At 44.0% G+C, this 13891-nt stretch overlaps 1 protein-coding gene across 3 annotated transcripts in view; it reads left to right on the forward strand.

Annotated features, from left to right (window-relative positions):
* The window catches only part of HOOK3 (hook microtubule tethering protein 3), a 1476018-nt gene extending 1464710 nt beyond the window's left edge, over positions 1-11308 (forward strand). For all 3 annotated transcript variants that reach the window (XM_085636641.1, XM_085636638.1, XM_085636639.1), the window contains one exon: positions 9142-11308. In XM_085636641.1, the coding sequence (XP_085492767.1) occupies positions 9142-9157 (16 nt within the window). In that variant the 3' untranslated portion in view covers positions 9158-11308. The remainder of the gene's footprint in view (positions 1-9141) is intronic.
* Positions 11309-13891: the final 2583 nt, after the last annotated feature.

Below are 13891 nucleotides of genomic sequence, written 5' to 3' on the forward strand. Positions count from 1 at the left end.
ATTTTCTTTTTTCATTATTAGTCTTTTTTATTTTGCCCACCCACAACTCCCCCCATCATCCCTCCGCCCGCACTCTCGTCCACAACATCTGCTGCTACTTCTTATCATGCTTGTTTTTTAATGTTAATTTAATGGAAATTTCGACACAGTTCCCGATACTCTGAATTCACAGAGTACCTAACCGTCTGCATCCTATTGTTTTCTGTAAATCAAAGACTTACCAAAATGTACTGTTCTCCATGAATTAACAAACTTTACTTGGGAAGGTTTCCTCCCATACCACCTTGGAGTTCCATTTCAGTCCTAACATCAAAATAAGTTTTTAAAATACAGCATTTTCTGGTTGTCTTTTTAAAAGGATCTTTCTTGAAAGATTTGAGGAGTCCAACCATTACTTTTGTTGTCTGAGTCCCATGCACGATTTCTTACTCTTGTGGATGCTTTTTTCATAACACATTTTATTTAGTTTTGCGTGACAAGTTACATGTATAGAACATGATACAATACTTGGTGAAAGCAAAAAAAGACAAATGAAAGGGACAAAGGGCATAACATATGGAGAGCCACACTGTTGGGAGTGCCATAGCCCATTGTAAAGTAAAGTTTGAATTGGTATGCCATGGAATGCCCACCGCTCAGTCATACCAGAGGTGTCTTACCACCACTCATTGATTATGGTTAGGTGTGAGGCTCTGTAGTACGTTTTGACAGCTGTCACAATGCCACCTTCGAACGGGGAAGCTGCAGAGAACTGCATTAATCTTCTGGTAGAGGGATCATGGTATGTTTTACTGGTAGTTTTGTAACTCGTATAGGAACCTGGGGAGTGACAGAGTTTTAAAATAGCGGCTCTGCTCAGGAATGACATAAGTAGCGCTGACCACGTTTTCCCATGTAGCCTTAACTTTTGGAGTAACTTGATCTCCTAGATAGTGAAAGCCATGCAAGGCAATCTGGATGTCGGCTGCCTAACCTAGACTCTGGGGGTAGGCGGTGGCCAGCAAAATTCATTGATTTAGCTGTGTTAAGAGCCCTGAATTTTCCCCAAAGATGTTAAGGAGTGTTCGGAGACTGAAAGTTTCTAGGTCATCAAGAATATCAGCAGGTCATCTGCATACAGGGCCACCCTGACTGAACCCCCTCATCCAATTTAAACCCTCTTGTATACTTCAATTCACCCTGCCCCACAAGGCTCCTGGCTGCACCCAAGTGCGAGCACTCATGAATTGAATAGTTCCTACCTCAGGATAGTTAAGTGAATAGAGGGGAAGTCTTTCACTGTACAATACAGTGCTCTTTAAATTACTCTAAACTTTTCGACAGCCTACGGTTTGAGGTGCCTGACAAGCAAGGAGGAGAATGCAAGATGTTCTCAGAACCTTTACTAACTAGATCTAGTTATTATGGACCTAATTCACAACGTTTTTTTCTGCAACTCTTAATCAGACTTGCAGATGGATGTCTCACTCTAGAGCTTAATAATCGCACTTAATAAGGAATAATGTTTTCCCAATGCAGTCTGTAAGTTTCCAAACGTGCCTACTCTGTGCAGAGATTCAAATACAAGAAAATATCCTGACTCAAGCATGTTACATTCACTAATAATTATTAGAGCTGATGCTGTGTTATATGCCGGCTATTTGTGGCACCCTCGTGGGTAGCGAATAGTAGGATAGCATCTTTTTTTATTCCATCTAGACAATGGGTGTTCACTCTGGCTAGTCATTTGAGTCTGATGATAGTTAATGTCAGTAAACGGTGGTTGTTACAGCACCGAGATGATTCCGTTCTTGAAACGCTGCTACTGATTAACAGAGTTTGTGAGAGCATCCCATTACTTGAAGGGTTCTGCTTTCTGTATATTTAGAGGCGTAGCTAGAGCTTGTGGCGCCCGGGGCTATCCCTCAGATTGCCGCCCCTGGGGAGGGGGGGTTGCTGGGGAAAAAGGACGGCGTGCACTTGAAAGAGGTTCGAGAGACACGTAGTATCGTCACAGAGACTGGATCACTGTTGCTCTAGGGTGTGCTGCTTCGTAGGCCTGCCTGCAAGACTGGAGATGAACTTCAGTATGGATTGTGGTGGACAGGCCTTCAAGGTTAACCCACAATTGACACCACTAGGGTACACCTGCTTGTGCTAAGACATCAAGCCTTCTAAGGTCTAGTGGGGCCTTCTAAGGTCTAGCATGGGAATGTGCTCCCTCAGTAGAGTGGTCTGGTGGACTGGTCACGAAGGCTGAACCCAGTTCCCCAGTTCCATATTCGACAGCTCTGGCCATAGTGCCACATCCTCTCCCACACTGAACACCATACTTCCCCACTGAGAGAAACTCGCACTGCCTTCAGCTATAACCTAATTGTGCCCGCTATAAACACTTGGATGTGGCTCAATTCAAATGATGCGCTTGATAAGAGTAATATGCTGCCTAAAAAAAAAAAGGAAAAGCAACCACTCATAGGGAATGCAAGATTAAGTAAAGCATGTGAAATGTAAGCAGAAACAACATGGTTACCTTAACGATCTCTCACTCACTATTCAGAAATCAGCGGGTGGTTTTACCTGAAAAGTTAAGGACATGACTAAAGGGCCCTAAAGGGTACCGTTTCAATGTCCATTGCTTATATCCTTACAAAACGTAAGCAGTATGGTTTAAAAAGACCACAGCCATAAACACAGAGCCGTGGTACACATTTTGTTTTCCAATCCACCCATCAACCAGGTATTGCAGTACCTCCAGGAATGGTACACTTTCCTACCTGGGGACAACAATGCTGTTCAAAGAAAGACGAGAAAACAAAAGTAGCACTTCACTGGCAAACTCTGTAAAGTGATGCTGATGTATTTGGATGTAAATAAAACCAATCTGGCCACTTTGCAACCACTCTGTCTTGCTTTTTTTAGTTATGTATTTATTTTTCATATTTCAAACCTTCTATTTCTCTCCATCCCGCTGCACTTTGAAATAGAAAAATGTCAGAAAAAGGGCATTTCTCGCAAGAGTGTTTTTCTTTTTTGAATCCATTTCACAGGGAAGCAACTAAGTGAAAGAAGGAAAGAGAGGTTGTGAACCGTTTCTTCAAGTCACGGTTTTCAGTAAGTAAGGAGCAAGACAGAAAGAGAGGGAATAATAGGAAGAGAGGGGGGACAGCTGCCAGCACAAAAAAAAAGAGGACATTGCCCGAGTCCTATTCCTTCTCTGCCCATCCCCGAAAATCCACGAAAGCAAGCCAAGCCTTATCTGAATGCCTTTGTCCTCCCCCAAAATAGTGCCGCCTGGGGCGGACCGCCACCACCGCCTCACCCTAGATACGCCATTGTGTATATTTGTATCTGTGTGCTCTCAGGAGTGTCGCATTGCATTGCCGCAGTGTACAAAAGGCAGTTTCGGTGATTCAAGACCCCAGGTTCAAGAGCTTACAGTAACCCATTGTTACAAAAGCGGCTGTAGACCCTGAGTAAGCCTTTGCAAAGCAGCATTCTTGTTCTGAACTGGAGATCGATCTGTTCCTGTGCTCACATAAACAATGATTTAGTCTCAGTTTGCTCACAAACACGTTTGGGATTACTTTTGAACTGGAACCCTTAGTAAGCTAACGCTGTAGAATGTCCGATATTTCAAAAAGCCAATGCATACATTCTGACTTAACTAAGTCTATCACATTGCTGCTACTTTTATTTGCTTTAGGCAGAACGTACTGTAGTGAAATACAGACAAACACCAAAGGATGGTATATCAGGTTCATGTTACTGTCTGCGTTAGTTGGAATCTGTTTAAGGTTTTTCAGAAGAATCCATTTTATTTTTATGAAGTGCCCCTTTCTTCCATCTCTCCGTTGTTCAAATAGATGAATCTCATTAACATTTGCAGTATTAATTACAGTGCTTAATTTGTGCCGGTGCTTAGCACCGGCACATATTTATCAGGGCCGAGTCTACAAAACACAAGGTATCTGCAACTCTGCACGACATAAATTACCTCATTGACTCGGCGCATCACATACCGATCCAGACCATCTGACTCGTAATTTATTTACTGCCTGCATGAATCAATCCAATATGCAGATCTGATTCGATAGATTCAGTCGTGATAGTCACGATGCACATTTTGAATTTTTTTCTTTAATTAGGCGGCTGCCGATGCCGGTGGGCGGGACACAGATGGGGCTGGATTTTGTTCTGCCGGGGTAGGGCTGTGGGGTGGCACTGTGCGTAGATTGTTTTCAAAATGCCCCGCCACACCCGCACGTACGCACCCGGCCACGAGTCATCAGCATTTGAGGTGGAAGCCCGGCCCGACGACGTCGTTATGCAGGCAGCAACAGCAGCCTCGGCTAGGCCGCCTATCGAATATAAAGGCAGGCCAGTGTCCATCTGCTCTCCACCACCATAGCAGTAACAGTAAGTAACATCTATAATATATTATGCCATTACCAACGCTGCTTTTTTTTGGTGAGTCGTGGACTCGTGGGTGGCAGGACGTGACGGTCACCGGCATTGGCGAGGTACTTTCGGCTCCAAATAAAATCTGGGGTTAAGGAAGTTAAAGCGGCCAGGCGGCCCTGCAGTGCCCCGGCCCCCTTGCCCTCCTTATTCCAGCCTTCTCCTTGCCCAGTCAGTGGCATTGTAGAGGTCAGGTGCCCTGTGCCTGGCGCCGGAGGCATGATTGCTCAGGGCAGGCCTTGGACTCGTCACTCGTTGGTTCACACACTTCACAGTTCACTTCACATAAGTGAACTGTGAAGTGCGTGAACCAACGAGTGACGAGTTCAAGGCCTGCCCTGAGCAATCATGCCTCCGGCGCCAGGCACGGGGCACCTGACCGCTACAATGCCACTGGCCGAGCCAGGAGGAGAAGGCTGCAAGAAGGGCAGGGGCCGTGCAGGGCCTTTAACTTTACTTTAACCCTGACTTTAGCAGTGCGGCCTAGTCTCCAACTGTGCTATTAAAGGCATTGTACTGAAAAAATACAGAAGATTATCTTTAAAAACAAGTAGATTAGGAGGAAAAGTGAAAAGTTTTGCTTCGACATTTTATAGCAGCAACGTACAGATGGTCACAGTGATCTTAATTATTTTCTTTAGAAACAGCTTCTATTACCACAATGAGTGAGATTCAGGGAATTGTAATAATGGACAGACAAGATTTGGGAGGGGAGAGATTTGGGAAGTAAACCAGTGCTTAATTTGTGCTGGTGCACTTCACTTCATTCACATGAAGTGAACTGTGAAGTGAACCACCGAGTGACGAGTCAAAGGCCTGCCCTGAGCAAACATGCCTCAGGTGCCAGGCACGGGGCACCTGACCTCTACAATGCCACTGACTGGGCAAGGAGATGGCTGGAATAAGGGCAGGGGCCGTGCAGGGCCTTTAACTTTACTTTAACCCGACTGCGCGGCCTAGTCTCCAACTGTGCGATTAAGGGCATTGTACTGACTGAGAAACTGAATAGACTGAGTCCACCACATCAGTATCAGGTGATCGATGCTTGAAGGAGCTGGGTGTTTTTCTTGATTTTGCCTACGCTCCAACTTGCTGCTCCCCTGATGAGTTGTATCAGTCCTTATGGTGTATTCAGTGGGTATGCTGCCACTTTCAGAGTGGACAAGTGGAAAATAGTAAAACTCCTCATCAAGACATGGCACATTTGCATGAGAACTCCCAGAGAGGCTGCTGTGTAGTCACTGCCTGTGCTCAACATACTGCTGCCAGCTGAGCAAAAATAACATGCCATGCTCAGGAGGGTAATTGCTGATCTTGCTTTCTTGGTGCCTGACGGCACTTACAAATATGATTGTTGTTTCATGACTTGTGTGGAGATGTTTTATCATCTATATTGATAAAGCTTTTTAAGGTGGTATCAATATTTCTGTATGAAGTCCAATCCTATAAAATCCTCGTAACCTGCCTTCCTGTTGATCCTGTACAGTCAAGACCTGCAAAGTGTCACCCATCACGTGTGAAACTACAGTATTGTTTAATCATATTTCCCTGCATCACCGTACAAAGCCAAAAAGTGTCTCAAACATATTTTCAGATGCATTTTTCAAGCCGCTTTTTTGCTTCTACATCTTCCATACTAATTCAGTCTCAGGCCCGTCATGACCAGTAGCCACTCGTAACATTTCTTCCGTTTGGCTGAGACTCTTACTGGGAGACATTAGCTTGAGCACTGCTAAGTGAAAGTATTATGTGGCTGAGATTCACATTATATATGGTACTACTCATACCAAGAATATTTGCGTTCTAATGCATGAAAATTAGCCCTAGAGGGAGCGCTGCTACCTGCTTTGAACACAGTTCTCTAGAAAATTATGAAGTAGGAATATTTGTTAATTTAACTGAAATAACAGTAGAGAAATACTTTTCTCCTAACTGTACCTATACAGGGTCGGACTGGGAAAGAATATATGTTAAATGGTAGCGGCAGTTTCAGTCGATAACCTTTCAAGTATTGCACGGCGGTAATCGCCTCTTATACCATTCGATGATTAACCAACAAAAGAGGCAGGCGCCGGAGACTGGAAGGCAGGAAACAAAGTTTTATTCCGTCGGAGCAGAACACATCAGATCGGACAGCAAGGTATCGTCTCGAGGTGCTCTCTCTGCATCTCTGAGACCTGGTCTCTTATACACACATTTTTGACTTTATTACCGGTTTATTGTACATGGCACATTTTTGAGATTGCTTTGATACATGAAAGAACATCCTCGGAATCCCCGGCTCGGATCCGCTCCCACACATAACTACAGTGGAAGTCCCCACCCCACCCACAGTAGGAGATGGCTATCACACAGCTGGACATTCCGCCAATTCCCGGGGGTGTGTGCGACTGGTCGGGTCTCAGGGGGTGGGGGCATTGATCTACTGTAATGCCTTTGATGTGAGGTGTTTCCCTTACAGTAGGGGCAATAAACTGCATCCGCAGGGCTAGGTGATGGCCTGGGATCGGTTCGGACAATCGGGCGCAGAGGAAGGGGGTTATCAAAAGGATGTATGACCATGTATGGGATGAAAGGAGGTGTTGGTCAGGCGCGAGATGTGGTTCCATGGCAGGGTCGCGCAGAAGGAGAGGGTTTATGGCCCATGTATGAGAGAGCGGGGGGGGGGGGGTGGCCGGCGCGCGGGGGATGTTTGCAGTGCCTGAGGGACGCGCTGGCGATCGGCAATGAGACCATGGTGCCTAAAATGGCCGTCGCGCGTTTTCTGCGTGTGGCGCTTGGGGAGAGACAAGATGGCGCAGATAATGTTCAGATACGAACTAAATTTCCACATATAGGCCCGGGTACCAAAAGAAATGTGCCCCCTCCCCCTTAGTGAATCAGAAAGCCAAAACAAATTGGCCATGTTTGTAAATTGGGGCTGTTTTCATCTTGTAAAGACACACTGTATAAGGGTTTTGCATGGTATGTAAGGCTTCATGGATTTGAGCTTAATGCAGGCAATGTTCGTTTTAATATCTGGGAACTCAACAATAAAGACCGGTCCATGATTCTGAAAAGGGCCGGGCCCATAAGTTTTAGATCAGTTTTAGACTCGCTGTCTGATGGTTCTTTATAGTAGCATTAAAGTGTACGAGTGACATTTAAAAAAGTATGAATAACACTTTGTGGCGCGCAAAATCAATCACTGAAGACGTAAGAAACATATAATATTCAGATCGGGTATTACATCTGACTTTTAGCAGTGCCAGTTGAGGATGCGGGTGGAGCCAATTGAATAAGTGGGTGGAGCCAGTGGAGGAAGTGGGTGGGGCCCGTGAAAAGTAGGTGTGGCCTCCAACAAACATTTGAGCACCTGGACTTCATATTTTACAAATTAAGCACTGATTAATTACACATTGATTCATTCATTTGGTGTTGAGCATGCATGTTGCCTGCCCCCTAAATCTCTGAAGAAGGTAACCCAGACCTTATCACCCCTTCCTCAACACAGTACACACAACATCCAGTATATCATCAGGAATGTCATACACTTTTAAGTACCAGACTTTCTTTGCTGATAGTGACTGTGTGTGGCCTTGTTATTTGCCGTCTGCATAAGTCTACCACCCACTCCTTCTCTTAGCAAGCTACCTGGTAGCTCCTTTAGCACAATCGCTTCCTGGCGAGATCAAAACTGATTTGCTTATGGTTGAATCCATCTGCAATAGCACGACAGCTAAAAAACAATGGCCCTTCTTGGAGTAAATACCAAGGGTTTGATTCAGGCTGCATTTATCACTTGTTGTGCTTTCCAAGACTGCAGACCTTTCAATATTCAAGAAATAGATTTAGACTTAAATCATATTTCAGTGCTGATTCTACGTAATTATTTCAGAAGGTTCTCAATCTTATTTCTCCTTAAATGGATGTGATCACGTCACATTTGTTTGAATGATTGGAGGTCAACATCAATGCCCCTTAATAAATCAGGCAGGACAGCCCCAATCATTGAAATCTAAATATCTTTGAACAGTCCTGGAGTTGTGTTCTCTCATGACAGCTCACTCTGTGCGTTCTTACAATACCTATCGCTCTCCCATTCAGTGATGCTTTACCCTATTGAAACCCTCCAGGCCTCCCTTCTGGTTGATGACACCTGCCATTACAGATCTAACCCTCCTCGCTTCAAGAATCCCGCTATGCTTTTACCAGATCTCTGGTCAAATTTCACTTATGTACATTTGACCTTACTAACAAGTCAAACTACTAGTACCTCCACCTAGCCAAACAAAGCGCACAGCTGGATCTCAACCAACACCAGCTGCTGTACTCCAATGCAACCCTAAGCTAATTCTACTGGTTCACTGCATCTGTCCCATTTTAGTTATCATGATCTTTCACACCCACACAGTCGCTCGTGCACACGCACATTTACTGTGCCATTGTAACTGTGGCCACAGCACCAAATCATTCCCTTAGAGAGAAAATATTCATACTGGTAATAGAGCAATATGCATATAATAAAAATTGATGCCCAGACCTGTTGAGTTGGTCAGTATTCTTGTAACGGGGATGTGTAGAATTAAATAATATAAATAAAATCAGCAGCGATTTTGAAGTAGTTTCCCATCCATTAATAGAAATATTAAGCTTTCTTTATTTTTTAATGACAGAAAATTTGCTTTTCTAACATTTTGTTTCTTTATTTTGTATTTGCAGTGATGTGGTTGCATGAGCTGCAGCATGATTATACGCACAGGGACTGTCATTGCATGGCCTAACTTTGTCCTCAGACTGCCTAATCCTCAGACTAACCAGCTGTTGTAGCAGTTGCCTAACATCTGGGAACTTGATTACAAAGCAAAGAGAAAAACTTCCACATGCAAAGAAGCTTATCAGCATTATTAACTCTTGCACGACCTTTGCGTTTCAAGTCTGCATTCATTACTGGTCTAAACTGTGCGAAACGACGTTTGTGATGTTTCAGTTCTTTTCTTGCTTTCATTACTATTATTGCATCATAATTAACATGAAGGTGGACTTAACAAAATGTGTTCTATTTTATACGAGGATGTTATTTCACGATATAGGAGTCAAAACAAGTGTGCTCTTAACGATCAATGAAACCCAAAATGTGCAACAGATATACATCTTTCATGTGTGTACCTCCTAAACCTCTGTAGAAATAGAGATGATTTCCATCTTTGGACCAGTTCATGCGAATCTTTCAGTCCTTAGAATTTGAAATTATTCTATCTTGAAGTCTATTCAGAAAAAAAGGATCATTGTCGTAAGGCAATTTGAGGTTACTTAAATGTCACTTTAATTGCATGTGAAATGTAAATACTGTTAGTCATTCGGTGTAGACTTTAGAGGTCAACCTTCCTAGAGTGGGTTCTGTGTAGGAGGAAAGTGATCAGGTGCAAACTTAAAATGCAACAGCCTTGTAACACAATTGTTGTCTACTGAAGTGTCCTTATGTTTTGGTTGGAGAATGTCTATGCATATATTTATTTTTGCTTACAGGTTGTAGCCCTTTTATCTGTCTTAGTGATGTACTTCAAAACTGCATGATGCTGCTTATGTGTTTTTTTAATATTTAAACCTTGTCCATAGTCTCCTAATATTATGTGTGCATATTGTAACTGAAAGATGCAATTTAAACAAATTGTTATAGCATTTAGCCATCCACATTAGAAAAATTCCTGGAGTTAGAAAATTAGTTCTGTGTTGGATGAGCAGTATTGGCACCTGAAAATGACAGAGAAAGCTGTACCTAGTATTGCATTCGTTAGTTTCATTTTTAGCTATATTAGTTTACATTGCATAGTTTGAGAAGTTTTTAAACACAGTATTCTATTATAAAAGGTAAATAGCCTTGCTGCTCTAAGCTTTTTTTTTTAATATCAAGTATTCTGTTTATTTATGCCAGGTTGAGTTAGGAATACATCATAGGGTGGTTTCAAATTGAGAATTGTTGCTCAGCTGTTGACATTTTATTTGTTGCAGTGTGAATATTTTCTATAATGTCGCCCCTTACCAGAGTTGCTAATTCCTTCCATAAGTGAGTAAGGAAAGAAAATGCCCTATCATTCTTGTGCCATAAGCCCTTGGTGGAAATATCCATGGTCATGTAACCAGTCATACAACAATTGACAATTTGGACAGGAATAGTGGCCATGAGTCATTAAATCACAATTTAACTGTTGCCCAAAAGCATGTTTTCCATTTCCTCACACTTGATGCACAGTAAATGTTGTGTCTGACATATTGCGGTCTCTTGAACACGCTTTTGACTTGTGTTGAAGAAACTCCTTGAATTGTCTTGAAATTTTAATTTACTGCTATAAAGATGTCAAATGGTGTTTTAGCTTTTCAGTAGTAATGCTGCTTAACCGTTTAGTATTGAGAGAGAGTAAACTTGATATATGTTTAGCTACCCTGGTTTCGAAGTATAAAAATCTAACAATTATATCACCAGCAGTGTAATTATGTATTGTCTTTTGGGAGGGATTGGTTTATGTGCTGTTTGATTTTAATGAAAGGCTATCTGTTTTCCTAAATATATGGGAGAATAAACTAAACTGTTGTGAGGAAATGTTGAAGTTTGCTTACCCAAAAACCTCATGAATGTTGGAAGCAGAACAACGTTTCTGCAAAAAATAGTTTGTATCCGTAATCCTGTTTCCTTTGCAGTTCATTTCTTGATTAATGGATTGCCGGCTTTTCATGTTAATATACATACATGTATATAAGACAAATAAAAAGATGTCTCCCCTCAAATTGTTAATGTACCTACACTCCGTTTAGATACAATAATGCTTCTAATGCATCAAAAAGTGTACAGTTGTTAAAACAAGTTGTAAATAAACGCTTGTATAAAACAGTTTGTGGTGTTTATTTTTTTAGACTGTAGTACTGTTAAAACTAACATATTAAAGATTTTGCCTTGTAAGTGAAATCCTAATTCTTCCTGTACAGACCTGAATATTAAAACGGCTTATGATTGACACACTGGGATAATATGTAACAATAAAAGTTCATCAACCACTAGAAGTACTGCACCATACATTCGTTAGTTCACCAATGTTGAACTCTATTTAAAGAACTAAAAAAATATAACCCACGTATATGTGCAATCTGATAGACATCTAGCTGCAGATTCCTTACCTTTTGAACTTCCCAGGTGTCAGACTAGATCTGGAAAATTTTACTTGAGCAGTAACCCTGCACGCCAATAAGTGGCATAGGTTGACACTGCAAGATGTCGTCGGCGTTGTCACCGTCATTGTGATGTCTGCGTTGTCTAAATAGGCACCACCTCTGCTCTTTGATGTAAGTTCTGTTCTTTCCACACCAGCCAGCGCAGATCCGTTGAAGAGAGCTACCCCCTGTCACTTATTGACAGACTTCTTATTTCGACTTTTTGTTGACAATTTTCCATTGGTGTGTAGGTTCCATCATGTCCAAAAATAACTCAGGATTCAAACCGTGTGGCGCCTGTCACTGTGCAATGTCAGTCATGGATCCCCACCTCATGTGTTCCTGAAGTGCGCCATCGATTTAGGCCCCGGCACCCATGCTCCTTAAGGATCTGGGCTGGTACCAGTCATACCTCCTCGACCTTCCCTGGTGCTGCGTCCAACGAAGAGACTCCTGGTGCCCACTGGTCGTGTCAGCCCCATTCTCATCCCCGATGACATGTGCCGGCAGAGTCCTCAGACTCCGTCTCATCTTCTGCCTTATTTGAAGGGGCTACGATTAGAGGAAGATTGGGAAAGGACACAGGACCCTTACAAGTCGCACTTTATTCAGAAGAAATGTACTGGTATGAGGAACTGGGGGATGCTAGTGGCTTGGATACCTCTCCATAGCCTGGCATGCTTTCCCCTCCTAAACTGGCTACGGAGGAGGTAGCTTCCTTTGCTGTGGTAGTATGTAGGTCTTTGGAGGTCTTGGACCTGCAGCTTCCTACTTTGGCGGTCAAGACCAATGTCTTGATGAAGGTCCTGCAGCCTGCCGTCTCCACCCCGGAACCCTTGCTGTCATTTAATGAGGCCTTGACTAATATTCTCCTGGGTACCTGGTCCAAGCCCATCACAGGGGCTCCTGTGAATAGAACAGCTGCACGCCGCCATCACCCTGCACTGGGTGACCCAGCTTTCCTCACATCTCACCCGACCCCGAGAGCTTGGTGGTCCAAGCCTCTACTTCTTGTGGTACGTTCCCTTCTGCACCCCTGGAAAGGAAATACAAAAAGGCTGGATAGCTTCGGCAAGAATTTTTTTTTCTTCCACCAGCCTAGCTTTGCAGTCGGTAAACACTGCATGCCTCTTGGGCCGCTATCCCCATTCCTTATGAGAGATGATTGCGCACATGCTGCCACAAGTCCTGGAGGAGGCCTGGGCTGTCCTTTCCCAGGTGAAGGTTACCTTACACTGTGGCCTTAACATAACTCGCTGGGCATAGCAACTTCCTCGACAGTGGCCGTTAGGCGCCATGCCTGGCTGAGAACATCTGACTTCCCTGGGGATGTCCAAGCCAACCTTATGGACATGCCCTTTAATGGCTCTCGTCTCTGCAGAGATAGGGTAGACGAGGTGCTAGAGCACTTCATGAACTCATGGGCAACAGCCAAGTCCTGAGCCTCTCATCTTGTCCTGCATTTGTTTTTTCCTCCTTTCGTGGCTACGGAAGGGGCTTCCAACCGTGCCAGCCCTATCCTAGCCAGAGGACCGCGCAGGTTCTACAATGTCCATGTGGCTCGCCCTGACCCAACACTGTGGGTCTGGCGGCTAGAGTGCAGGTCAAGCCACAATCCCCCCCTCCCTTCTCCACCTCCAAACCCTCCTAGTCCGATCCTCCCTGGGCGTTTAGTTGGTGGCAGGATACGCGATCACTTCCACCATTGGTGGGACATCTCCTCTGATAGGTGGGTTCTACAGATAGTCTGAAGGGGCTACTCCCTCCCCTCTGAGATTAACCCTCCCTGCATGCCTCCTACGTGCGATCGGCTGATTGAGGATCACCTTGCTTTGCTTCGAGAAGAAGTCATGACTCTCTTGGCCAGGGGCGCCATGGAGAAGTTTCCAGTGTAAGAAATAGGCTGTGGTTGCTATTCCCACTACTTTCTTGTCCACAGAAAGGTCGGAGGTCTTCGTCCTATCCTCGACCTCAGAGCTCTCAAATACTTCCTCTGAAAAATGAACTTCAAAATGCTCGCTCTTACTCAGGTTGTGTCTGCCCTGGACCTGGGAGTCTGAATGGTAGCGTTGGACTTGCAGGACACCTATTTCCATATTCCCGTCCTGCCTGCTCTTAGCTGCTACCTGCAGTTTACAGTGGGCCACGAGCACTTTCAGTTTACTGTGCTCTGCTTCGGCCTAACCAGTGCCCCTCGGGTGTTCACCAAAGTGATGGTGGTGGTCGCAGCTTATCTGCGGGGATCAGGGGTTTCAGCCTTCCCCTA

This window comes from Triturus cristatus, chromosome 2_1 (assembly GCF_964204655.1).
Source record: "Triturus cristatus chromosome 2_1, aTriCri1.1, whole genome shotgun sequence".
NCBI lineage: Eukaryota > Metazoa > Chordata > Amphibia > Caudata > Salamandridae > Triturus > Triturus cristatus.